This window comes from Oculina patagonica, chromosome 12 (genome assembly GCF_052425735.1).
Source record: "Oculina patagonica isolate OP01 chromosome 12, crgOcupat, whole genome shotgun sequence".
NCBI classification, from domain to species: Eukaryota; Metazoa; Cnidaria; class Anthozoa; order Scleractinia; family Oculinidae; genus Oculina; species Oculina patagonica.
In genome coordinates this window covers 6,356,919-6,384,191 of record NC_135769.1, presented here as the reverse complement: position 1 = coordinate 6,384,191, position 27,273 = coordinate 6,356,919, and the positions used below count along the sequence as shown (strand labels likewise).

The 27,273-nt window shown below is 42.0% G+C and overlaps 2 protein-coding genes across 3 annotated transcripts; one reads left to right on the top strand and one right to left on the bottom strand.

Annotated features, from left to right (window-relative positions):
- Positions 1-538: 538 nt before the first annotated feature.
- Positions 539-14,032, bottom strand: LOC144631788 (arylsulfatase B-like). 2 transcript variants are annotated; one of them, XM_078490348.1, is made up of 8 exons: positions 13,728-14,032; positions 8,783-8,942; positions 6,432-6,544; positions 5,476-5,625; positions 4,276-4,524; positions 3,414-3,555; positions 2,124-2,396; positions 539-947 (listed from the first exon to the last, which is right to left on the bottom strand). In XM_078490348.1, the coding sequence occupies exons 1-8, from the start codon at positions 13,830-13,832 to the stop codon at positions 619-621; spliced, it is 1,521 nt and encodes a 506-aa protein (XP_078346474.1). In that variant the 5' UTR covers positions 13,833-14,032; the 3' UTR covers positions 539-618. The 2 variants fall into 2 exon arrangements, with proteins under 2 accessions (XP_078346474.1, XP_078346473.1); XM_078490347.1 differs by lacking the exon at positions 6,432-6,544 and adding an exon at positions 6,260-6,372.
- Positions 14,033-14,280: 248 nt separating this feature from the next.
- Positions 14,281-26,214, top strand: LOC144631785 (arylsulfatase B-like). Its single transcript, XM_078490344.1, has 9 exons — positions 14,281-14,384; positions 15,997-16,105; positions 16,625-16,784; positions 19,270-19,382; positions 20,016-20,162; positions 21,307-21,555; positions 22,441-22,585; positions 24,893-25,171; positions 25,703-26,214. The coding sequence occupies exons 2-9, from the start codon at positions 15,998-16,000 to the stop codon at positions 26,035-26,037; spliced, it is 1,536 nt and encodes a 511-aa protein (XP_078346470.1). The 5' UTR covers positions 14,281-14,384; position 15,997; the 3' UTR covers positions 26,038-26,214.
- The last annotated feature ends 1,059 nt before the right edge of the window (positions 26,215-27,273 follow it).

Below are 27,273 nucleotides of genomic sequence, written 5' to 3'. Positions count from 1 at the left end.
TCTACCACTAGTATCCCTAACAGATATAACTTGACGGAACCAATGGACGGATCCTAGCAGAGGCGGCATTAAAGGGACTATGTCACGGATTTAACCAGATTTTTGAACATCTAAAATTTATATTTGTGTCACAAGAAACCTAAAAATAATAGTACATTTCTATTAAAAATAGCTATATTAGAGCACTGAAGCTGTTACTGAGCATCTTTGGCTGCGGATGGCTCGGATGGAAACGGATTGTAACTTAGGCTAACGTTTTCAAGTTGTTTCCGCGCGTCATCGAAAAAATCGATATTTATAGCCGTAGGGCGATTTCTATTCCCAAATTAAGGTTATATCTTCCTTTAGATGTTCCAAGATAATGTTTTTTAATGGGTTTAGTTGCCTACCACTTATTTCAGAACAGTTTAGACCAAAAATCTGCGAAATTCCCGTGACATAGCTCCTTTAAGGCTTTCAGGACAAAATGAAACCTTACTGTACCGGTCTTATTCTGGTCCCCCCAAAAAAAAAAAAAAAAACAACCAAATCGATTGTTTACTCTAAACAAAACGTCACGAAGCGCCCAATTCTGTTGCGGCAATTGTTATCTAAGGTTTTCAGGCCTCCGGTCGATTCTTAATCGCACCACGGTGTCCAAACACCACCGTGAGCATTTGGGTCAGCGGCTTTGTCTATGGGTTTATTTCTCGGGGGAACCATGGTCCCTTTGTATTTTTCCAACACGCTCAGCAATTTTTCCATCACATCCGGGTATATCTCTGCAACATTGTAGTATTCGCATGGATCTTCTTCGATGTTGAAGAGGCATGGCTTTTCTCGGCACTCCGCTGGCTCGATCGGGGGCTCCCCAGAGCAATTGACTACTGCATTCTTTAACGGTGTATTACTGTAGGAAGTACTGGACTCAAGTCCTGGACGAGGATACCAACCACTGCGTGCAGTACCTGTTAAAAATACATTAAGTGTAAGAAGCTGGTATAAGGTATGAATGCTGTATGAGGGGTGTGGTGGGCCAGTAGCTTATGTGTTGTAGTTTGGATTCGAGTTGCCTCTCTTGCCTTAAATAGCAATAGCAATAGCTTTAATAACACTCCCCCAAGGGGGCTTTTCAGTGATATGTACAACATGACTTAACAATATAAATCAAACAAATTAAAAATCGATATATAATTTTACATATAATTCTACTCTAAAAATGGCTTAAGTAGGGTCTTTCGTAGTTTCCTCTTGAAGTCTTTAAAGTTCGTTAATAGTTTTCGACTTTGGGGAAGATTGTTCCAAATGGTAACAGCCCGGAAAGCAAAAGATATTTGCCCTGTGTTAGTTTTGAATAGTGAGATCTGCAGCTTTTGGCAGTTGCGTGTGGATCGCCTTAATGCCTGTTCCCTAGTTGTGAAAAGTTTAGTGAGATATTCGGGGGCACAGCCCGCCATACACTTAAACAAGCTCAAAGGAGACACGCGCCAGAGAGGTGGGAGGGGGTCAATAGATTCGCGGATCGACGGATTTGGCCTTAAAACGCGCCTAAAGAAGCGGACTTTGAAAATACAGCAGATCGCGGATCAGTTCCGGACTCTTCATGACAGGAAGTTCTGATCGTGAATACTAAAACGACGTTCGGATCACTTTGGTCGGTCTTCGTCAGTATGTTAGCGAAGTTGTCGCAAAAACACGAAATAAAACGAAACTTCTTTAAAAAAAATGTTTTTTTAGTAATGCGGTTTTGAACGAAATAGTGACAGGTTTACGGATTTGGCCAAAAAATAGCATTGATCGGCGGATTTGGCTTTCGATTTGGCTTAAGTTTTCCAATAGAACACACTTTTCTTAACGGTTAATCAATGTTCAACAATCGTTCAACTAAATCAACCGAAAACGGTTGGGTATCAACCGTTTTAAACAAATAAATGCGTACAAAACTGATTCGGTTTGACTATGAAAATGGTTGGAAATGTTCTATTGAGCACTTGAACAAAATAAACCAAACTTTTGGGCTTGCTGCGGTTAAAACAGCTGGTCGCAACAAGACACAACCTAGCAGAGGTATTACATAGTCACCCGTGCCAGTAAATTTGCGCACAACAAATTCGTAATTGAATTTCAATTAAGGTGGACTTTACTTGTATTGATGAATTTCCACTGATGAAAACGAAGCGCCGAATCGTCACCGTCAATATTAATTAGTATTTCAGTGCGAGGATTCTGCTGCCCATGCGCCAGGGTAGGCCACATGTCAAACCCATCTAATTGATGAACGTCCAACTTTCTGGTGTCCCCTCCTGCTATCCCGTACAGTGTTGGGACCCAGTCTGAAGCGTGCATCATGTCCATGCTTACTCGGCCTTCGGTGCCCAGCAAGGGACTGTGAACAAGCGCCACACCGCGCACACCACCTGCAAAAAGGGGGACAGGAATAAGTGAACCACAACTTTAGGACGAGTTCTTAGAACAAAAAATTTTTTAAAAAACAAATTGTCATTGATAACCTTAAAAATGATCACTGTTCTGACTTAGTTTGAAAGTATTCTTTGTTATAATGGAGCTAAAAAGTGACTATAGTTTTTTAATTTTTAAAACCAATTACGTTCTCTTCGTGACGGCGTCTTGTTTTTCAGATGGATGACAAAAAAAAAACTAGTGCAGAAGATAAATCAAAATAAAGGCCGTTTTTCTTTAGCAAATCAACTCAAACAACTCAAACCAAATCTTGATCTACTTTGCGACTTAAGAGGCCTGTTTTGATATCCTTTGAACCAAAAAATGGACTGTAAGCTTCATTCAGCTTTAATTTGCTCAGTTACAGTAATGGTTTGTGCTACCCACCTTCCTAAAACTAGTTCGTAAATGATCTAATAAACGCCCGGGGCGTCTATTAAATTTTAGGGGTCCTAGGGGAGGCATTAAATAGATATGAGGCGTTTATTAGAGAGAGGCGTTTAATTCACTATAACTGTAACGTCAACGAAACAAATAAGACGCGTAGTTTGCTCGCGGAGTAAGATGGAAAACAAAGTTTGTGACTAGGAGACTAATCTATTCTGCGCTAAAGTAAAGCCTAGAGATGTCGTTCATAGTTTGATATAAAAGTCTTCATCGTCATCATCGTTGGCTTCTTCGATGTCCGATTCAAGCAAGAAACTAAATAAATTGCGTGATTTTACTCTATGGCTTGGAGCGTTGCCTTGGTTTTTAGGCGATTCTTGGAGGGGGCGTCTATACGGCACGAGGCGTTTATTAGAGGGGGGCGTCTAATACAAACTTAGCACCTTAGAGGGGGCGATTATTAGATACGAGGCATTCATTTGAGAGTGGGCGTTTATTAGATCATTTACGGTACACTAAAAAAAAACAGGTCTTTGAATCAAAAATTGTGGTCTCGACTAATTTATGTTACCAACTAAGATAATCACCTTCCCAAAGCGTTGTTTTCATTCCTCTCAATGGATAATTACAGGCGCTGTTGCCATCAATTCCCACAGGTCCTCCATTATCAGTTGAGAATATTATCACTGAGTTGTTGTACATGTCCCGAGCTTTTAGAGCATCAACTACCTGTTAAAATGGTTAATAGGGAGCCCGGTTTTCACTTGAGTGTCGAAAGTAAATTGCGTTTGCTTTGGTTTTGCACTTACTACGCTTAGTGATTGGCTTAAAAATTACGCGCCACTTTCTCAGCCAATCAGGAGTAAAACCAAAACCAATCGTGACTCGCTCGCGCACGTTTTTGGCCCGCGCTTCGTGCCAGTTACATGTATTTGCTTCGAGTTTTGATTGGTTTACTGGATTGTCTGTGTCCTTTGTGATTGGGTAGAGTAATTACTTACCTGGTTTTCAATGGGTTTTACGACACTCAATTGAAAATTGCTCTAACGTGGAGGGCATATTTAGTGAGTTCTCAGATTGCATTAGGTAGAACACAACTTACGGTAAATATTCTTGTTCGTTGAGGACAAGATTACTCCGAAGATTCCCAAAGATCACCAGAAGAACTCCGAATATTCCTATGTTGACTCTAAGATTTCCGATGATTTCCGAAGATGACCCGAAGACTTTTTAAAGATAACCTGAGGACCTCCCAAGGAGTTTTGGCATTATTGGTATATGTTAAAATACTTTCTTAGGTCTCCAGTCCTGAAGATTGCAGAAGACAACCAGATGTCTTTATTGCACTTTTCTATGGTCTTTAAAGTAGTTTAAGCACAACTCAGCTTAGCTAGCTCAAAGCTTTAACAGAGTGCTTTAATTTAAAGAAATTAATAAAAAAATCAATACCTTGCCTACAGACTGATCCAAGACTGTTGCCATAGCAGCAAATATCCTTCTTCGCTCGTCTTGAATATAAGAAAAATTCTTTATAACATCCGCTGGTGCCTGGATTAGTTGATTGGGGTTGGCATTGTGTGTTGCTTGATGAGCAAGATACATAAACATCGGCTCCGAGGTGTTGTGCGCATTAATAACTTCCACAGCCTTCTGGCCAAAAAGATCTGTTCCATAATTTCCCCACTCATTCCAAACAGGCTACAAAAAAAAGATATCATAGAGTGCCAATTGCAAAACATTACGAAAAAACACTTCTCAGAAAATCGGCTAGCCTAGTAGGGGGGGGGGGGGGGTTATTTTTTTTTTAATTTTTTTATTAAAAAAAAATTTTTTTTTTAATTAAAAAAAAATATTAAAAATTTTTTTGGGAATTTTTTATAAACATTTTGAAATTTAAAATAAATTTATTTTTCCCAAAAAAAAATTTCTTAAAACCCCATTGAACCCTTCTAGTATCTAATGCCAAAAGCCAAAAGTCAAGTTATGGAATATTAATATTTGCATTATAACGGTTACATTGAAATATGTGTATGGTAGATACGCGATATCTAGACTTGCTCAATATCTTAACTTGCTAACCTGACTGTCTGTCTGACTGTCTGTCTGTCCGTCTGTCTGTCTGACTGCTTTTTGTTTGTTTGTTGTTGTTACAAGTAGGAGTGCAAAAATTATCAAAACTCAGAATATTCACTGCTACAACATTGAATTGCACAGCATAGCCACAAAAACAATATCATAAGTACTTAGAAACCAACGTTAAAAATTTACCGATTTTAACTTGAATGTTTGTCACCCTCAATATAATGTAAAAACAGACAATCGGCACCTATTGTACTTGCTAGGCCTACAGCCGTATTCCGGGTTTCGTAGAGATCATTAACCACCTTGCCTAGATACCTTAATACCACAGAGACTGTGACTGCAGCCAGGAGTTTATAAAGAAGGTGCAGGGGCGGATCCAGGGGGGTGCACCCTCGCCCTAGATCCGCCCCTAAAGTGCAAATAGGGAACTCAAGTTGGCGGGGGGAAATAATTTGCTACTCTAGACTTTGTTTTCACCAACAAAATCCAATCAAAAGTTTTGGGGAAGAAAATTTAAAATTCGTTTGCAACATGTTCAGCAGTGTAAAATTAGGTAAAATTTTATACCGTGGTGTTGTTGTGAAGATCTAATCCCCAGAAGCCGTCTTCAGCTTGGGCATGGTCCCAGTAATCCTTTTTGCCACTCCAAAACCCAAAGAACGAATCAAATCCTCTGCTGGTTGGAATGTATTCACTCTTAAAAAACCCGAGATGCCACTGAAAGTAGAAGAGGGCTGCATATTAACTGCTGTAAGTTACCAAGAATTTATATAAAGCTAATCCTACTAAGAAATTAAAGAAGACAAATATTTGTTCCCCACATTAAGTTCCTACATGTAGCTAGATTTTGGCCTTGCTTACAGGAGTACTTCTTTCAGAGGTTGGATGCTTTACTTTCGGAGCTTAACAGTACATAGTCCAGTCCCTGAACTCCCTCTTACCTCTTCCCTCTTTATGGAGGTTGAACCCAGGGGTGAGAGGAAAGAGTAAAGGATAACATGCATGTGCATACATGTTCGGAACGAACCAATCAGAAACAAGAGTTGTGGTGGTACGCAAGTTATCCTGTACTCCCTCACGCCTGGGTTCAACCCCTATAAAGGATGTGTGGAAGAGAGAGTTCAGGGACTGTACTAGACAGTACAGTGTATGTTGTCATGCGATTGAAATGGTTGCACAGAAATGGTTGCGCAGAAATGCGATTGAAATGGTTGCACAGAATGTGCATGAAAAACTCAGGTTGTCCAAGCCTTCAGACTTAATTGTTGTGGGGAGATTGGATTAAAAAAAAAACACCTTATTGCCAGTGAAATAAGTAACTTATTAACCACGATCAATACAATAACTCTACCTTCCCAATAGCGTGTGTTTGGTAGCCCAGTGCTTTCAGATATTGGGGGAGGAATACCTCATCAAGACCAACACCATACGGTAATGCAGCAGAGATCACCCAATGCTGCATACCTTGAAAACAAAAACAAAATATTAAGTGAAATAAAGCCACACAACAATCAGTACGCTACCTTGCCAATAGCATGTGTTTGGTAGCCTTGCTCTTTCAGATACTGGGGAAGGAATACTTCATCGAGTCCCACGCCATACGGTAGAGCAGCAAAGATCACAGAGTGTTGCATACCTTAAAAACCGAAATATTATATGGTTAAGGAGATGTTATTATAGTGTTAGTAAGTTCATTGTGTTAATAAGCAGTGTTAATGAGTAAGGTTACGTAAATGGACAAGACATGCATGTTGTTTCATGGAATTGTATACAATCCCAGTAGGTTATAGTTTGTAAATATTAAACTTTCGGTCGGCTGTTTTATCCAATGCGGCTCGGAGCATTTGATCACAAAAATTCATCAAATGTGTCAGGACTGACCTGCCTCCAGGCTCCCTATTACATCCATCCCATCATCCCTTACACCTTAGAGGGCTCACATTTATTGCATGGGGGAGGGGGTGGCAAAATCACTTGGAGTAGCTTCCGTATATTACCCAGCCCCCCTTCCCTCTCTTGGTAGGCAAAAATGTCAAATCCCACACCAGTAACTCATGTAACCCCCTTAGTTTATGTAACCCCCCTTCTTAGCTTCCCAAAAATAAATGAAAACCCCCTTATTATTTTCTAATAAGCGACAATTAGGGAAAAGTCAGGTGTAGTGCAACATGGTCTGCATTCCAGCATTATGGCCCATCAGACAAGCACTATGCCTTCACCGCGGTCAAACGTGTCAGGTAGCTTTCCCTCTATTTCGGTGAATTTCGTTCATATTGAAGTGTTAGTAAGAGCAAGGATAGATAAAATAGTCGCTGAGTGTAAATATATTCCCGTTCTTTCAGGTAAACGAGTATTTTTACCCTTTAAATGTTCCGCATCCGAACCAAAGTGCTTTGACAAATGGCGCCGACAAGTCCACACATCGCTATTTTCAAACACATACAACTTTTTTAGTAAAGCTCCAAAAAACTTAGTAAATCGTCAGGATACCAGTTATGTATCGAACATTGAACTGTGAAAATTAAAACCTTATCTTTGAAGTACTTTTCAGTGCTCGACACTAACGCTAGTACACTAGCCCAGGACTAGTAAAATTTCATGCTTGGCTAGTAAAAGTACTTTCCTACTAGCCCATAGGCTAGTAAGATTCGTGGAAAAATAAATCAACTACAACTCTATAACTTGGGAAGTTTTTTTCCCAGAAACCTTCATCAGGATCTAGTTTCCATAGCTTGAGTAATTTAAACCAGAGCGCTTGGAACCCACATCGCATACGGATTTATATGGTACGATCAACTCGCAAACCTGACGCCATCTTGGAAAAGACCCTCTGTCCTCGCTTCCATGACACCCAAAAGGGACCTGGGAGAGAGCCATAATAAGTCGGCCATCTTGGGGTTTTCGCGCGAGCGACCGCGCGAGCATGATTTCAAGCTTTTGTAACACTTTACCTACAAGAAAACTGCCTTCAAGGGCCGATAATCGTGAGCCAGATTTACATTGTTCACCAGTGGACCACACACAGCATGAAGAGAAAAAGAAGTGTGATCCACGGTCAAGAAATTCTTAACCGAGTTGGATGATAGCATCGTTGCTGCGTCTCAGTGAAGGAAAGATGTACTTGTGTGGACTCAAACAAATATAGTGCTAAGAGATTAGCTGATTCAAACTTGGCTGTTTTTATTTTTTTTTTTAAAGGGGGGGGGGGGGAGGGGGGTGGGGCTAGTGACTTGTCCTTGTGGGCTAGTAATTATTTGTACCTACTAGCCAATTGCCTAGTATCCAAAAAAGTTAGTGTCGAGCACTGCTTTTCTTATTTTTTGCATATCTCTGTCGTTTGACCGCGGTCGACACTATGCCTCACTTTATGTTATTTTCATAACATGAAGTGACTTCTCCCTCTGGATAGAGACCATTGCAACTGCAGGGCATCCCGGCCTATCCTTATTTTACCTCAGTTACCCCCGTTAGGAAGGAGATAGGAAATTTTTTGAATGGATTACTTTCTTTAAATTAGTAAACAAGTTTTGAGGAAAGATTAAAATTAAAGGAGGCACTGCACTGGTTAGCTAAAGGTTAGCATGCTGGACTCCAGATCAAACAGTCTGGGTTTCAGCCCTGGCTGGGGACATTGTGTTGTGTTCATTGGCAAGTCAGACACTTTACTCTCACTGTGCCTCTCTCCACCCAGGTGTATATTATAAATGAGTACCTGGGATTGATGCTGGGGTTAGCCCTGCATTGAATGGACTAGCATCCCATCCAGGGGGAGTAAAAATACTCCTAGTAGCTTCATGCTTCTGAAACTGGGATAAGCTCAGCCTGATGGGCCACAAGGCTTGAACGCAGAATGGTTAAAATTGAACTCACTTACCAGTATGTATGGGGTATCGGCCAGTCATAATAGCACTGCGCGTGGGCGAACAAACTGGCAATGTGTAATAACTGTTAAGAATTACTCCACTGTTTGCCAAATCATCAATATTAGGAGTTGGAATTTGGTTTGAGCCATGAAAACTCACATCATCCCATCCCTAAAATGAAAATTAACTACTAATTACTGTAAGTATCACACGTAAAGTAAACAAAAGACTGAGTGGCAGTGAAACTAGAGATTACTGACTGGGAAACCTAGAGCAGAATGATATAATTAGAGAGAGATCTGGACACTGACTATGATTTGCCCGATAGGGGCCTGGTACGAGTCGTTCGTACCACGTTGTTCTTGTTACATGTTCTCGTCATTCTTAAGTGAGAATGCTCGTCGATATTAAAGTGTATTTCTCAATGAAATGGATACATTCCTATCTATGACGAGAACATGTAACAAGAACAACGTGGTACGAACCCCTACCGCTGATGGAGACCATCCCTATGAGGCTAATGGTTGACCCTGGTGCGGAACCGGTTGCACACCACACTCCCATACCAGTACCACTTCACTGGCAAGAAGATGTCAAGGCAGGACTTGACCAGGACGTATCACTGGGCGTGCTTGAGCAAGTCCCGGTAGGAGAGCCTGTCACATGGTGCCACCGCATGGTTGTATGTGCAAAAAAGAACGGCAAGCCTCGACGCACAGTCGACTTCCAGGCGCTTAACCTCCACGCCACACGCGAGACACACCACACGCAGAGCCCCTTCCACCAAGCACGCTCCATACCCAGTAACACATAAAAGACCGTCTTTGACTGCTGGAATGGCTACCACAGCGTCCCCCTCCATGCGGAAGATCGCCACCTCACCACTTTCATAACCCCATGGGGTCGATACCGCTACAAAACAGCACCCCAGGGCTACATCGCCTCCGGTGATGGCTACTCGAGACGCTTTGACGAGATTGTCTCTCACGTCCGAAACAAAACTAAGTGCATCGATGACACCCTCCTTTGGGCAGATCACCTCCAAAATCTTGAGCTTCTTCCAGGCAGTGGATTGGCTCGACCTCTGCGGACACAACGGAATCATACTTAACCCAGACAAGTTTGTGTTCGGAGCCGACACTGTGGAGTTCGCTGGATTTGAGATCACCCCAAGCAACGTGCGGCCATGCAAAAAGTACCTCAATGCCATCAGCAACTTCCCAACACCAGCCAACATCACTGATGTACGCTCGTGGTTTGGACTCATCAACCAGGTCTCCTATGCCTTTGCTGCTAATGAACGCATGCTGCCATTCCGACAGTTACTCCAGCCAGGAACTCCCTTCCAGTGGACTGATGAGCTCAACCAGCTCTTCGAGGAATCTAAGTCCGTAATCATTAGTGAAATTGAGGAGGGCGTGCGCATCTTTGACAAATCCAAACCGACCTGCCTGGCAACCGACTGGTCCAAAAGTGGCATTGGTTTCTGGCTATTCCAAAAACACTGCCAGTGTCCATCCACTGAACCCTTCTGCTGCAACACCGGCTGGCAAATCGCACTAGTCGGCAGCCGCTTCACACATGCCGCTGAATCTCGTTATGCCCCAGTGGAGGGAGAAGCTCTCGCCGTCGCAGATGCCCTTGACAAAGCTCGATTTTTTGTCCTGGGCTGCAGCAACCTAATCATCGCAGTGGATCACAAGCCCCTACTTAAGGTGTTTGGAGACCGGTCCCTTGAGGAGATCACTAACGCCAGATTACGCAACCTCAAGGAAAAGACGTTACGTTACCGGTTCCGAATGGTACACATCCCCGGTGTGCGACACAAAGCCGCTGATGCCATTTCCCGTCACCCTACAGGAACCACCACACCAGACATGCTGATCCTGCCAGACGACATAGCAGCAGCCACAACTGCCCCGGCTGTTCTACCCCAATTAGCTGCCTCAGGACACTCATTCCTGGCCGGCATCCGCCAGAGCGAGCCTCGGCTAGGAACCTGCTCAATCAACATTGATGACCAGTTAGCATCCTCAGCTTCCTCAGCACTGAGCACAATGGCCGTTACCTGGGACAGGGTCAAACTAGCTACAACAAGTGATGGGGACATGACTCAGCTACTCGACATCATAGAGAGTGGATTCCCCCAGTTCCGCCATGAGCTACCGCCTGCCCTTCGGGAGTACTATCAGTTTCGCGAACACCTATACACAGTCGATGGCGTAATCCTCTACAAGAATCGCATCGTCATACCACCATCCCTCAGACAGCATGTCTTAACCGTCTTACACTCAGCACACCAAGGCGTGACCTCCATGACCGCACGTGCTGACAGCACTGTATTCTGGCCTGGCATCACTCGAGCCATCCTTGCCCTACGGGAAACCTGCAACCATTGTAACCGCATGGCACCATCCCAACCGAGTGCACCGCCCTCACCCACCATTCTTCCAGCTCATCCCTTCCAATGCATCTGTGCTGACTTCTTCCACCACAAGGGGGTCAACTACCTCGTTGTAGTAGATCGCTACTCCAACTGGCCCATTGTTGAACGAGCACGAGAGGGATCTAAAGGCCTGATCGACTGCCTGCGGCGCACATTTGCCACGTTTGGCATCCCCGATGAATGTGCAACAGATGGAGGACCGGAATTCACTGCAGCAGCCACATGCCAATTCCTGAACGAGTGGGGTGTCCACCACCGTCTATCATCAGTGGCGTTCCCCCACTCAAACTGCAGAGCAGAGATTGGTGTAAAGACAGTTAAACGGATAATCACAGACAACACTACCCCAAACGGCAGCCTTAACACCGACTCCCTGCAGCGTGCCATCCTTCAATATCGGAACACTCCAGACCCTAATACGCAGCTCTCCCCCGCACAGTGTGTATTCGGCAGGCCTATCAAGGACTTTATACCTATCCTGCCAGGCCACTATCAACCACACCCTACCTGGAGTGACACCCTAGCCACGAGAGAGGAAGCTCTGCGAAACCGCCACATGAAAGCTGCCGAAAGATGGACAGAGCACACCAAGAGACTCCCACCCCTGGCAGTTGGCAACCACGTACGCATCCAGAACCAAACAGGCCCATACCCCACTAAGTGGGACAAGACAGGCGTAGTGATTGAGGTCCGCCAGTTTGACCAGTATGTCGTGCGTGTTGATGGCTCCGGCAGGATGACCACCCGTAACCGAAAGTTTCTAAAAAAGTACATCCCTGTGCAAACCAAGCCCCCTCGGCACACTATCACTGATGACCTCCGACACCTTAACCTGCTGACCCCCACACCAGCCAAGCCACCCAGGCCCAATCCACCACCAGCAGAGCTGCCACCTCCACCACCATCTGGCACGCCACTGCGTTGTCCCGACCTTACCAGCCCCAACCAAGAGGGGTGTGCACCCCCGCCACCACCTACGCACACGACACAGCCCCACCCTTCTGCAAATCCATCGGTACCGGCCAGCCCAGGTCCACCACCCATTTGTGACCCACCATCCCCTCCCCCTGTGGATGCACCAGTGCCGGCGAACTCAGGCACACCTCAAGCACGGCCAAAGAAACTTGCACTAGCCTTGCGGCGGCTACAGGATTTTAATGCAAAAGGACTTCTCGAACAATGAGACTGCCACATGACTCATATGAATGACATTATGTTTTCTAGTTTTGTTTTGTTCTTTCAAATTGACAATTACGATTCTCTGATATCAGTCTTCACTGCCCCTCCAACACAAACATGAGGAACACTAAAGACTTGGGGGGAGATAGAGCAGAATGATATAATTAGAGAGAGATCTGGACACTGACTATGATTTGCCCGATAGGGGCCTGGTACGAGTCGTTCGTACCACGTTGTTCTTGTTACATGTTCTCGTCATTCTTAAGTGAGAATGCTCGTCGATATTAAAGTGTATTTCTCAATGAAATGGATACATTCCTATCTAAAACCTTCCACAGTGAATATGTATGTCTGAATTTATCAAAATAGGGTCAGAATTTGGCATGGTTTTGTTGTGGTTTTTATGTTAATTGTATCTTTGGTTTAAATTTTTTCAAACCAGTTTGATTTTTAATTTTCATTGTCTTACATTCATTATCACAATGTGAAACAGAGGGAAATAGAAATCAAACTGGTTTGAAAAATATTAAGCCAAAGACAAAGTTTAACCACAACAGTTATATTTTGCTTTTTTCTGAGTGGAAAGTTCTTTAATCTGCTATTTAGCAGGAGAGGGAAGAAATACGATTAGGACTAGCTAACTATCCAAGTGACTACTTTGGTTATCTAAGCAGCCATCTTTTGTCAGTCACAGCTTGCTACACCATGAAATTCTACACTGATTTGACAAATTTTGGACTCCGCGAGCCCTGCTTGAAGGCCGACGACAGTCGGCCTTCAAGCCAGCCGCACGCGTAAAAATTGAGGGGGGCTCCGTCACCGGAGCCTGTGCTGGGTAGCTTAGTGAATGACCTAACAGCCCAAGGGAGACCAGGGTCAGTCATTGATTTGTGGGCTTGAAATTCTACACTGATTGGACAAATTTTGGACTCCGCGAGCCCTGCTTGGTCACTTTCCAAAAGTGGGATTTTGGGGCTGAAATCGTCTTTAAACTTCCAGGTGGTGGCTGCGTGCAGGGTTGAGAAGCTGCCATGAGGCTTTCACACACAAGCAAGGTTGGTGTGCATGCTAACAAGTGACAGTTTGCTTTTGATTGATTGATTGACAAGGATGGTGCTTTTGCTGGAAAAAGTGCAGACCAGGCTTTTTGGTCTTGACCCGGTTTTGATAAATTCAGACATATGTACATGTACAAGATCGATAAACAATACAATATCGATAAACAATAGTAAAGTACTTGAAAGCTGCAAGAAAGTAAACAACAAGTAACAAATAAAATTCCATGTATAACACGCAATATCTAATTTGTCAAATGTTAAAATAATGCTTACCAAATCGTCCGCCAGTATAAAGATAATATGAGGCCTCGAGCTTGATGAGTGTGCGGTAAAACTATTGAATGACAATATCACGGCAAACAGAAGTAGTCGATCCATTCTTTAGAGCTCTAGAAAGCTGCGATCGAAAGTGAAAGATGCTACGAGAAAATCGAGTTGAGACAGACTAGCCAACTTTCTACAGATAGAAGTAGTAGTTTTCTACGGCCAGTTTGCTGAAAGATAGAAAGTTCGCCAGCCAAATTATACCCAGCAAAATTTATAATGCCTCAAACATGTCATATGATGTTTTCAGAAAAATGGCGGTCGTTAGTTACCAGCTTTCCACGGGTCGTGAGTCAGGTGATATTGTAATGTAGGGGTGGGAGACAGAGTAGGGTTAAAGTTTTCTTTTCGTCTACTTCTATAGAAGATTATCCTGGAAGTGAGTTTTGGACCGAAAACTAAATTAACTGCATTGCTAATGGATTTTGTCGTTGTGTCTTTTGTTTCATAATTTAAAAGGAAGAAATGGCTGTTAAAATATCTCTCCCGTGGGTACTCCTGACAAATACTCATTATACACACGGAGGACTGCGTACTGCAGCATCATGTGACGGTCCTGTGAACTTCGGGAATTGTGTGTCAGTAAATCGCTGCACAGCACGAGAGGTAAGATATAACTTTTTCCCTTAAGCAATTTTGGTATTTGTAATGTTTATGTTTTAAGAATAGCTTAGCCGAGTTTTCTGTTAACCACATACCCGATTATGCCTACAGTTTTGCAAGTTTCTTTCTAGTTTTAGTGTTAGTCCAAATGACAGATCTGAGAGGCCCTGCCAGGGGGGGTTCCCGTGTCGCTTGTCTAAATTTAAAAATGCACCGTGTCGCTATTTTATCAAACTTCGTGTCCCTGTCGGTAGTAAAATTGAAGGAAAATTACTTGTCCTTGTCGGCATTTAAGTTTTTCCAAAAGGGTTGTCGTTTGTCGCGATTTTATTTTATGTGCTGTCACTACTTTTTTGGCCATGTCGCTTGTCGGAATTTACCCTGGCAGGGCCTCATCTGATCCTACATGCACAGTAGTGATACGAATTTAGAATGGAGATACCGTAATGTCCCGAAAGTTTTGACCCTCTGATTTAACAGCCTTGGCTATTGCTACTTTTGCGGCTAGCAGCGTCACAACTTTCGAGTGTAGCTAATAGAACAGTCTGTACCGTACCGTACCGTATTTATTCGAATAAACGCCGCGGCGTTTATTAAATTTTTCGCGATTACAGTGGGCGTTTATACGAGGGCGGCGTTTATTTAAAATTCGATTTATTTCTTGAAAACAATAGTGTGGTAACTGAACATTTGAACCTTCAAAAACCGGAACTTGTTGTACTGCTTGTCTCAAAAGTCATTTTCAATATCTTAAAACATAATTTGCTACAATCAAGGAAAATAATTATTTTAGGCTTGCGCAAACTGGATAGTTACTGCATTTGATTTTTGAGTCTATAATACAAATAAATGCTGTATCATGATGCAACGTTTATTTGAGGGCGACATTTATTAATATTTCTGCTCTAAAATGCAGCGTTTTATTCCAGGGAGGTGTTTAATTGAATAAATACGGTAGCCCAGGCGGCTTACAATGGGACGTTCCACATATTTTTATTTATTTTGGAACGCACATTATTCCAACACCCTCGCTTTTTGCTGTTATCACCTTTGAAGTTTGGATCTGCGGGGCTCAAAATTTTGGCTACTTCTTTGTCAAATATATTCCAGCAGGCTTCATGATGGACCCATACATTAAAACTTTTGTCATTTAGCATAGAAAGCAAAAAATAACAATAAACAACCATTGAAGTTTACATACCACATTTCAGTCAGTTTTTTTCTTATTCGCTGTTTTCACCGTTCCCATAATACATCTTGTTTACCCCCCAAAATTTTTGCATAAGCATAGTTTTCAATTTCTCATGGGATTTACAATGACGTGCAATCGTCCCAGGGGAAATTAAAAACAATGCTTATGCAAAAATTTTGGGGGGTAAACAAGATGTATTATGGGATCGTGAAAAAAGCGAATTATTATTTTTTGTCTACTGCTAGCAATAGCTAGCATATTACATTATGCATGTGTAAAACATGTGACTGGAAAGTGAAATGTGATCTGTATTTTGGCAAGTAACATGTATTAAACTACTGAAACTCTAGCTACTAAGCTATAACCTAAAAACTTTATGTGCTGTATTTAAAAATAATTTAAATCATTGATATTCTTTTCAAGGATGAAGCCTCCTTGGTTTCTGTCGATAGTGGCATTACTGTTATCAGTAACAACTGCAGTAAAACAAAACTCCAAGCCTAACATTATATTTATATTGGCAGATGACCTGGTGAGTTTGTAAACATTGCAAAATGATTTTTAAATTAAACCTCTAGTCAGTTCATGGATGTAAACACAAAGACACATGGCACACTTTTGCTTCAGAAAAATGGTAATTAGGCCTGGGCACATGACTTGTGTGATGCTAATGCAACTGCAAATGCCAGTGAAGTTCACATATAGAACGCAAATGCAAGGAATATAAGATACACAGGCACTGTCAAAGTCTTTTTCAAAGATGGCAGACAGGTCACGCTTTTCTTGCTTGCATTTGCGCTTGATGTATTTTCAATAGCAATGTTAAAACATGAAGCAAGTTCAAGTCCAATTCTCCATTCCTTGCACTTGTCTTTGCACTTGCACTTGGGTTTGCATCGCACATGTAAACCAGGCTTAAATATTAAACGACTTGAAGTAAAATAAAAGAAGGTTGACTTTGAAGAATTCAAACCAATGTTCCACAAATAGTTTAAAGTTTTCCGCCTATGGCAAAAGGATGCAAGGATAGGATTCTTCATTTCACTTTCAGGGATGGGATGATGTGAGTTTTCACGGCTCAAAGCAGATTCCAACTCCAAACCTGGATGGATTGGCAAACAGTGGAATAATTCTCAACAACTATTATGTGCAGCACATATGCACACCAACACGAAGTGCTATTATGACTGGCCGATATCCCATCCACACAGGTAACAAACTTACTCAAGTACCAGGAAAATACTTGTCTGACCTGTTTTCTATCAACTTTAATCAAATAGGTAAATCAACTTTGTTTTGCGAGGGTTGCACATAACAGTCTTTCGAATGACAGACCTGTGGCCCTCGGATTCCTGATAAAATCGGAATTTAGAAGTGTTGGATTTTTGTGGAAGGAGGAAAACCAGAGAACCCAGAGAAAGACCCTTGAAACAAGGACGAGAACCAACAACAAACTCAACCCACATATGACGCTGGGTCCGGGAATCGAATCCAAGCCACATAGCCTGTTCCAGGCGTTCGGTTAGTTGGGAAGCGCGAAAAACGCGGTTAGTTGGGAAGCGCGAAAAACGGCAAGCGAAAGAAAAATAAGGGGAGGGGGCGGGGAGGAGAGCGAGCGAGAGAACACCTGTGAGCATTCATAACAAAAGGTCTTTCCGCCCACTTCTAGACCTCCGACAGGGCCCGGGTAACATGAGCGCAGACATTTGAAGCTTGTGGTTTTCAGTTGTCAGTTTCAATCAGATTTCTGACAGATTTCCCGGTAAATATGATTTCTCAAGTTCTTCCACGTTGGGAAATGCATTTTATCGTCTGTGTTTAAATGTCTGCACTCGGAGACTTCTGCAAGCGAATTCGCCAAATTGTCAGTCCGCCCTTCAACGTGTTGTAGGTTTTGTCAAAAAAAATGTTAAGTGCCAGGGGAACAAGGTACCGAGAGTTTCTTTATTTAATTCGGTTTCAAACAAAGATTTAGTTGGGTTTTCTGGAGCCGAGAGTCTGGTGTTGGCCGACCTCGCAAGTTCTTTTGGACATGAACTGAATCCCAACCCACGTTTTCCTGAAATTTGCTGTTTAACCTGCGCAAGAACACTTGCAAGAACTCATCCCAGCGTTCAAAAATTATTCTCGGGGATTGTCGAAAGAGAAACGTCTTAAAAGCGGCAAGTGAATGCAAGATCGCCGACGGGAGAAACTCCCTCCGCTAAGCGTTCACACACTTCAGAAAATGAATCTACAAGTACATCAACCACACAAAGTAGATCGCGGCGCTGCTTGGCTCTGGGAAAGCTATTTTGGACCAGATTGATTTAGCAATGAATATTGACGTGGAACAAACTGTTATCAAGATGAGTTTTACCGCTACTGTTTACAAATATTCTCGAGGCCTTTTGAATTCGCCCGGAATTTTCTCGTTGCTGTTTTACGCTTTTCAGTTCTGAATGTTTTAGCTTATGTTGTTTTGATTGTCTGCTGGCTGAAGCCTGTTTGAATTCCTGGCTGAGAGTTTCGAGGAATAAATAGCAATTTGTCAATAATACAAGCATTTACAAATTTATCTTTTTGACGGACCGCATTCGACTTCACTTGTAACGTGTTGTTTTAATATTTATTTTAAAACTAGAAAGTGCCTTATCACATGTATATTTATTTTAGCGAAGCTTAGGTTATTGTATTTACTGAAGAGCAATTATCGTTGAAACTGTGTCATTTTGATTTAGCGTCGACATAACACGCGGAAACAGTTGAAATATCAGACTTTTTCCAAAACCGGTTGGAAGTATACCGAAAAACTTCTCCTTCATAGACCAAATTCAACAGACTTTCAACCAGAAAATCCTTCAGTGCGTTGTTTACTGCCGAGTTGAACTCTGCGTGACCGTCACTCGCCGCAGCCATATCTCATTTCACTTCAAGATGAAGGACGCTTGAGTGTTGACAAAAGGTGTCAAAATTGACCAATCAGAGGGTATACCAGAATCTGGTATACCGGAACTAGCTTTTGTTAAAAATGCTCACAGGCGTTCTCTCGCCCCCTCGCCTCAGTCCCCACCCCATTTTTTTGCTCGCCGTTTCTTGCGCCGCTTCCCAACTAACCGAACGCCTGGAACAGGCTAAAGCCACGTTGAAGGGAAGCGGGCGTTCTCACCACTGCGCTATCCCTGCTCCCCCACAAAGATAATTATGTCCCTTCTCAAACTCATTAATAATCCATAAAGTTAAAACAATGAAAATTGGATACCCAATCTTAATTAGCATAGATTATTAAGATTTTAGTTCTCTGTACAGGGTTTTCATTAAGAATTGTTATAGCAGGAGAATAGTGTAAAGTAACCGGAGAATGATTTTAAAGGTTCTGCATCATAATAAGAAAATAGGTAGAGGCCTTTGAAATTTAGCCGGAGAATTCTACATAGTAGAACGAGAATTCTCGGATCTCCAATGCCTAATGAACACCCTGCCGTATCCTTGGTTTTTGTTTCGATTGAGAAGACATATCAGACACTCGAGACAGTGTTTCATCGGCTATCCAAACACCTCGAATTTCGTCAAAAATACGCCGCTGCGTGTGGTTTTTTCAACTCTCTTCTCTGTGTTTGGATATCCGATGAAACACTGCCTCTTGTGTTTGCTATATTACTTACAGTATTGTCTTCAAATCCATAATCATTGTGAATTTTTGTACTCATTGTTCAGGAATGCAACATGATGTTATTCTAAGTTTTCAGCCTTATGGACTTGGTTTAAATGAGACCCTTATGCCACAGTATTTCAAACAGCTTGGATATGCCACACATGCAGTTGGAAAGGTGCAGTTGTTTAGTTAACTGATTTTTGAAAAATGTGTCTTAATGAAAGGTCATTGTTATTATTGACATTGCTGAGTTTGGTAAGGTCACTTAGAATAAAAGTGCTGTTCAAGAAAATATCATTCGATACCCACCCCATAGAAGGCCATGGGTAGGGTGGAGGGGGGATTGGTCTCAAACGTCACAATGTTAAAGGAAAGTATAAGGCTTATCTGGAATTTCCAGAGGGGTGGGAAGCATTCAAACAAAATCTCCTTCTGTGGGAGAGGTATGGATATTAATTTTTTCTGGAGCAATGTTCTAAGAGGATGAGAGTTCTGGAAATGTTTAGCCCCATATACTTCACTTCAATCTGTTGAGTGCAGCCATTTGCATTGCTCGCACAAGTTAGAACCGGGCCGGTCCATAAATCAATTTTCATAGTAAAATAAAGGTGACCCACATGACTCCTACGTTCGTGACATATGTACCTTTACCATTTTATGTTAAATTTCGTCCTTCTACCTTATTTGCTTCTCACTTCTTCTAATGCAACTCTCGATACACAATCCAAACGACTGCACTCAACAGACATCAAGTAGTGGAAAGAAAGAAAAAAGATGTTCGCATCTCATAGCTTTTTCTATCTTTTAGTGGCATCTAGGTTTTTTCAAAACAGACTACCTTCCTACTAAGAGAGGCTTTGATTCCTTCTTTGGATACTGGTGTGGTAAGGAAGATTATTGGGATCATTCAGACCGCGAACACTATTGGGCACTAGATCTACATAACAATACAGAGGTAAAAATGGATTACTGGTACATACCATAGTTTTGAAATTATATTAATAAAATAAGGTGCACTGTTTTTCCAAGAAATTACCACCAATGTTTGGGTGTGTCTCATATGTAAATATTTTCAGGAAACAAAGTTTTCAGATTGCAGTTATTGTTATAATTTTAGGCAAATATGAAGGGCAAATAGTGTTGGTCATTGACTCCTAGATACATGTGGTGTTTCTAAAAGGAAACATTTGAATTCTATTACTGCCTGCTACCTATTTGTCTTCGCTTTCTCTGCCGGTGTTGAATTCATTCTCTAATTTGTTGTCCTCCGCATCCATGAACTCTCTGCGCTGTAAATTTCTCTTGAATTGTTCATTATCAAAGAGATCAACTCTAATGTGCCCATCTAAATAAACAGAACAAATGCTGGAAAAAATTAGAGCAGTTTTCAATTGAGTGTCGTAAAACCAAAACCAAAGTAATTACTCTGGCCAATCACAAAGGACACAGACAATCCAGTGAACCAATCAAAACTCGAAGCAAATACATGTAGCTGGCACGAAGCGCGGAAAAACGTGCGCGAGCAAGTCACGATTGGTTTTGGTTTTAGTTCTAATTGGTCGAGAAAGTGGCGCGAGATTTTTAAGCCAATCACTGAGCGTAGTAATGCAAAACCAAAGCAAATGCAATTTACTTTCGACACTAAAGTGAGAACCGCTCTAGATGCCCCAAGTGGGATTCAAACCCACAATGACCATCTCCTGGAGGGTGATTTAAGGTCATTGCCCTGTATTGCATTGCGCATCCTTACTGCGCAGAATTTTACGCGTAATTAGCGCGCACGCACACATCAACAAAATGGCGGCTTTTTTCTATGTGGCTTAGTCCAGTTTGGTTAAAAAATTGTGTTCAGTTCTATTTCAGGGCAATGACCTTAACCACTGAGCTTATCCCACTTGGGGCATCTGATTTTTTCCAGCATTGGTCTTGTTTATAATAGATAGGAATATCAGAGTTGACCTCTCTGATGATGAAAAATATGTTTGAAATATTATGCAGTGTTTTGTAAATTTCTCCCAACATCAGGTAAGTATGATTTGGTGCATTCACTAATAAAAAAAATGTGTCTACTGAAATGTTTCTTCCTTTTAAAATTTCAGCCTGTATGGACTGAATGGGGGCATTACAGTTCTGACCTGTTTACAGAGAAAGCTGTTGATATAATTAAGAACCACAATTCTTCCACGCCGCTGTTTTTATATCTTCCTTACCAAGCCGTCCATAGTGCAAATTACATTCAACCGCTTCAAGCACCCCCTGATATAGTGGCGAACTTTACCAACATTGAGGATGAAAACAGAAGAATATTTGCTGGAATGGTGACGGGTCTCGATCAGGGTGTGGGAAAGGTATGTACCTCCCTCTTTCCTGAACCTTCCTTCTAGCTTCCTTTTAGTCCTTCCCCCCTCTCTTCCTCTCGTATTCCCTATATTTCTTCATTCCCTTCCTTCCTCCCTTTTGCCCTCTCTAGCTTCTTCCCTCCCTTTTGTCCTTCCTTTCCCTTTCTCCCTCCCTCCCTCCCTTCCTTTCTTCCCTCACTTCCACCTCCCTCCTGCCATTCCCACCCTCCCTCCCTTCCCTTTCTTCACTTCCTCCCTCCCTTTTGTCCTTCCTCTCTCCCTCTCTCCCTCCCTCCCCTCCCCCCCCACTTCCCTTGTTTCCCTTCCCTCCCTCCCCTCCCCCTCCCTTCCCTTCCTTTCCTTCCCTCCCTTCCTTTCCCCCTTCCCTTCCACCTCCTTCCTGCTATTCCCACCCACCCTCCCTTCCTTCCCTTCCTTCACTTCCTCCCTCCCTTTTATCCTTCCTCTCTCCCTCTCTCCCTCCCTCCCCTCCCCCCTCCCTTCCCTTGTTTCCCTTCCCTCCCTCCCCTCCCCCTCCCTTCCCTTCCTTTCCTTCCCTCCCTTCCTTTCCCCCTTCCCTTCCACCTCCTTCCTGCTATTCCCACCCACCCTCCCTTCCTTCCCTTCCTTCACTTCCTCCCTCCCTTTTATCCTTCCTCTCTCCCTCTCTCCCTCTCTCCCTCCCTCCCTCCCTTCCTTCCCTTCCCTCTCTCCCTCCCTTCCTCCCTCCCTTCCACCTCCCTCCTGCCCTTCCCTCCCTCCCAACCTTCCTTCACTCCCTTCCCTCCCTCCCTCCCTCCCACCTCCCATTCTTTCTTCCTCCCTCCTTCCCTTTATAATTTATTCTCTTATACATCTAATGTAAACAGAAAAAAATTAAAATTTTCTCTGTAGGTTCTTGATGCTCTCAAGGCCAGTGGTTTGTATGACAATTCAGTCATTGTCTTCTCAACGGATAACGGTGGCCCTGCAGCAGGTTTTGACATGAACATGGCTTGCAATTACCCTTTGAGGGGTGTGAAGGCGACACTTTGGGAAGGCAAGCAAGTTAATTATCTCCTGTTGAGTGACTTTTTTACTCTCAGCTGATGTAATAAGACAATTGCGAAAAAGTTGACAGCCACTAATATCAATGAAGATTGAGTATTGAACTTGTGGACCTTGTGGTTTGGCAAAGAATAGTGTCTTGGGTTAGGCACAGTTCAGTGCTTTGCTCAGGTAGAAAACAGCACTGTGGTTATTGGTAGTGTAAGGGCCAAATCCCTCTGGTTTGTTTAACGTACAGGCAAAATTCACTCTTGACTACTTTATTGACCTTAATACTTGACCATCTCTCAATCCATACTCGGTTCTCTCCATCTTTACCTCAATTGTTCGCCAACAATTAAAAAGTTTAAACAAGAATGCATTCAGTAGAAGTATGCATGATAGCATGAAAAAGGGTCACATGACCCCAAACAGCAGGAAATCAGAAAAACAGGGAGCCCAGCAATAGTTAGGCAGAAAATAGCACATTGCAGAGAATAGTATTTTTGTTAGACAGAGAATACCGATACTGTCTAGTACTTTGGTTTGGCAGGAATAGTGCTTTTGTTAGGCGAAAAATAGCTCTCAAACATGCTCCCATGTAGGGCATATGGTGAAAAGAAGTCGCTCGCCAAGTGCTTGGCAAGAAATGGGCACAATAGCACAAAAAATTAGGCAATGAATGATTTGCCACTAGTCGGATCCTGTGTTTTGCGTGGAGGATTCTGGGATCACTAGGGGGCAAACATTGCAAGTCGCTAGAAGAAGATGTATGGCGAGAAGTTGTTTTGACGCTCAAAAATACGATTTTGGAGGGAGATCAAGGCTTTTTCACCAGTATTTTATCAGAAATGGATTTGGGCAATGTTGGTACGTTGAAAGTGTTAGGTTTTGTTTGAATAACCGTAAGATATGCGATAAAATCTACCGCTTTTATGAAGGTTTACATGTATTGTGAAATCGACATCGCGTATTAAACTGGGGTCTCGAAATATTATAAAATTGGAAATAGCTCAATAAAGCCCTTCCAGTAGATATTTAACGTTTGCACAAGCTGTAAATTTATTAGTCACGTCTTTTATAAACAAAAAATTATTATGGCTTTGTAATATTAAAGGTGACAGACATTCACAGACTCCTACGATCGTGACTTTTATAAATTTCCCAATCGCTTTTGGTCGTTTATTAAATCTATTTTGTTTATAACTAGTTTATAACGGGAACTATATCCTGTCAGCTGTATTATTAAGAAGTGTTTTAAGCTGAGTAGAGCCCTATCAAAGCCGCCAGCAAATGTGTAGAGGTCGAAGGTCTGCGTAGTCCCCCGGTAGTACACTTTTACACCTCTGCACTGTATAATTTATTGTTATATGAACTTCATGTATTGGCTATTGGAACTGTTGTGATTTATCTTGGCTCATTTATATTTGCAAGATGTGCTTTAAATTCGTTCTGGAAGGACAAGATCTTAAATTTTCCTTGAAGATGTTGATTAGTACAGTGTTGCGTAAATGTGTTGCTTCGTATCGCGGATGACATGTTTATTTTTGTTTAGCCAGAGGCTGCTTAGCTTTACTTCGAGAAAGATATAACCTTGTTTTAGAGCCGGCCATGCTCATGACAAATCATCTTTCTTATTCTTGGGCGGGTAGAGTCTTAATATTCCATCGCGAGGAAGAATCTTTTGCCTCTCTGGGTACCTTCGATAGTTATCACATACCGCACAATGATGACAGTGATCGCTACCGGCCGGGCATATTACTAAAATTATTTGTATAACTTAGCATAGAAATAATCCTGTACACACGTAAATACAACCCAAAAGGCTTTATTAAGTAATTTCCTCCTGATATATACCTTACTTGTAATATTTCGAGACCATTTTGAGATGTCAATTTCAAAATAAACCTTACGAAAGCAAGGAGGTTTAGGTTTATCGGTAAACTTGATCACATATTTCACGGTTATTCAAACAAAAACTTACACTTTCGAGTATCAACAATGCCCAAATCCATTCCTGATAAAATACTCGCGAAAAAGCGTTGATCTCTCTCCAAAATCGTATTTTTGAGCGTCAAAACAACTTTTCGCCATACATTTTCTTCTAGCGACTTGCAATGTTTGCCCCCTAGCGATCCCAGAATCCTCCACGCAAAACACAGGATCCGATTTGTGGCAAATCATTCATTATTCATACATGTTCATGCAGCAGTCAGGTTAGGAAAGGATAACACTAGTTTCGGGTCAGGCAAAAATTGCCACATCTTGACTTGGGGAGAAAGTTACATTTTCCTGTTGACTTTGTTTTCCATTTCCACAGGAGGCGTTCGTGGTGCAGGATTCATACACAGTCCCCTGCTCTCTTCTCAAGGCCGAGTAAGCATGGAACTAATGCATGTGACGGACTGGCTTCCCACGCTGTACTCTGTAGCAGGAGGTGACATCCATAACCTGCGCAATGTGGATGGCTATGACATGTGGAACTCTCTCTCGCATGCTGAGGAATCTCCTCGTGTGGAAATTCTTCACAACATTGATCCTCTGCTAAATGGGGAAGCAGCCTTAAGATTCAGGAACTGGAAGCTTCTTGTTAATATAAGTAAGCAAAAAACTGCTTAGACTTAATTTTACGGTTTGATTCTAGTGATTCTACTACTTTGTTGTTTTGCTATGTAAAAAAGCTATTATCTTGCTCCTTTAAAACTTACGGTAGAGATGTCCATTCTGAACAAATGAACAGATAAACTGGGTAGAAACAGTTCAGTGCAAATGATTTTCCTGTTCTGATTTAAAAGAAACAAGAACAGCCTGCACGAAAGCGTCATACAGAACTTATTGCGGTTTTAAGTGTTATGCGAACTCTGCAATTCCTAATCCAAGTAACGATTACGTTTTTTGCTGTCAACCTTGAAAAACAGAAACAAATACGGGCGTGACCTTTTGGCCCTGTTAAAGGGAGCTTCTGTTTCCTGAGAGGTCCGCTAAGATGATGGACGGCAGCAAATAGCGTAAACCTCAAGGTTTAGCATTGAATTTTAGAATTCGCATGTCACTGAAAACTGCAACGAACTGTGCAGTATTGTTGAAGGGTGACTCCTTATTATTATTATGTTCACCTCTCTACCTCCAGGTTCAGGTTGGAGCGGATGGTATGCTCCCCCCGGATTTGAAAACTCGAATCACTCCACCAGAGGTGCGGCTTTGAAAAATGCTGAGGTAACTTGTGGCAAGCCACCGTCTTCTCCACCCGAGTGTACACATGAGCTGGGCCCTTGTTTGTTTGACGTCATAAAGGATCCTTGTGAATATGTCAACCAGGCTAAAAACGAACCAGCCATCGTTGATTTGATGTTGGAGTGGCTTGATGAATACAGAAAGACCATGGTGCCGCCAAGAAACAAACCGTTTGACCCGAACTCTAATCCTGACAAATATGGTGGAGTGTGGAGCCCTTGGATGGATTAAAACTTAGATAAAAAATGGAAAAAAAATCTATGAATTTATAAATCCCTTTTTACTGCCTCTGTTTCAAAACCAGACTAGGGGAAAAACGTTGCATATGGAAATGAGCTTTACTTACATGTACATGTTCTGTTTCATACAAATTAGTAAATTCACTTTTATAAGAAAGGTTTTTGTACTAAGCCTTATAATTGTCGAAGCAGAGGTTATGATGTGGAGACAGTTTTCTTGTGTTTAAACAATGAACCCAAACCGCTAAAAATAAAACGACTCTGTAGGTCTAGATCTGTTGTCTATGTGCACTTCGGTTAGCCTAAATAACGCTCTAGCTAGCCAGTTAATGGTTGGCTTTCAGAAATAGTAATGGGTTCTGCTTGTTTCAGTGATTTCGCTTTTTTTTCCATGACAAGTTGTTAAAATAGTCAGTATGCAAGTAATGTAAACCAGTTGACAGTGTAAATATAATTGATTTTGCTTTAATTGTTAGTCAAGTAATCCGAAAGCTTTCTAAGGACAGCACATCTTGTTTTTCGCAATTCAGCTGTAATTCCCCAGCTGTAACTATCCTTGTTCATTTTTGGTTCATTGTTACTTCTTTGGCGATTTTCTATAACAACTTTTTTTGAGGTTTCCTACAAATTGGAACTCATTTTGTACATCAGAAAAAACGTGTCTTGAAATATCCTAACTACTTCCTTTAGTGTTTTTATACATATTAACAGTACATTTTGTTATCATTATTTTTTACATAACTTAAGGACATCTAAAAGAAAGCTAATTTCGTGTAAATCTTGTTAATATAAAATAAAGATAATATGCCAAGCATTTTCAATGGAATTGTGTGTACTTTGAGAGAAGCTAGGCTCGTTTTGCAATTGGACACCCATGGCACCATTCAGAGGGAAGACCAAAATAGTCCATAACCAATTTCTTTAAAAATTCATTGATCAGGCGAATTACAAATCCATGACCTTTATTTATTCTACCTGAGGTTGGTGCTAGAAACCCGATAGAAGAGAGAAAGTTGCATCTGCGATGTAGGCTACATTTTCAAAAGAACAAAACCATTTGGACTTTGCAGGGAGTGGTCCATGTTTAAAAATAATGGACATTCCTGGGGGGTGGGGGGATCAATGACCCTTTTGGAATGATAAATTCCTGAGGGGTGGGGGTGAATGGATATTGTCTGTTACCACACATTTAAGTTAGTGTCGCCACTAAATGGGTTCATGATGGTTT

What these genes read in the sequence shown, in the direction of transcription:
- LOC144631785 (XM_078490344.1), top strand. Translation starts at nt 15,998, where the DNA reads ATGAAGCCTCCTTGGTTTCTGTCGATAGTGGCATTACTGTTATCAGTA. An exon ending in ATCTACATAACAATACAGAG is followed by an intron (nt 20,163 to 21,306) that starts GTAAAAATGGAT and finishes TTAAAATTTCAG; the next exon opens with CCTGTATGGACTGAATGGGG. An exon ending in TCGATCAGGGTGTGGGAAAG is followed by an intron (nt 21,556 to 22,440) that starts GTATGTACCTCC and finishes TTTTCTCTGTAG; the next exon opens with GTTCTTGATGCTCTCAAGGC.
- LOC144631788 (XM_078490348.1), bottom strand. Translation starts at nt 13,832, where the DNA reads ATGGATCGACTACTTCTGTTTGCCGTGATATTGTCATTCAATAGTTTT. An exon ending in TTATACTGGCGGACGATTTG is followed by an intron (nt 8,943 to 13,727) that starts GTAAGCATTATT and finishes TTTTCATTTTAG; the next exon opens with GGATGGGATGATGTGAGTTT. An exon ending in AAACACATGCTATTGGCAAG is followed by an intron (nt 5,626 to 6,431) that starts GTAGCGTACTGA and finishes TTCTACTTTCAG; the next exon opens with TGGCATCTCGGGTTTTTTAA.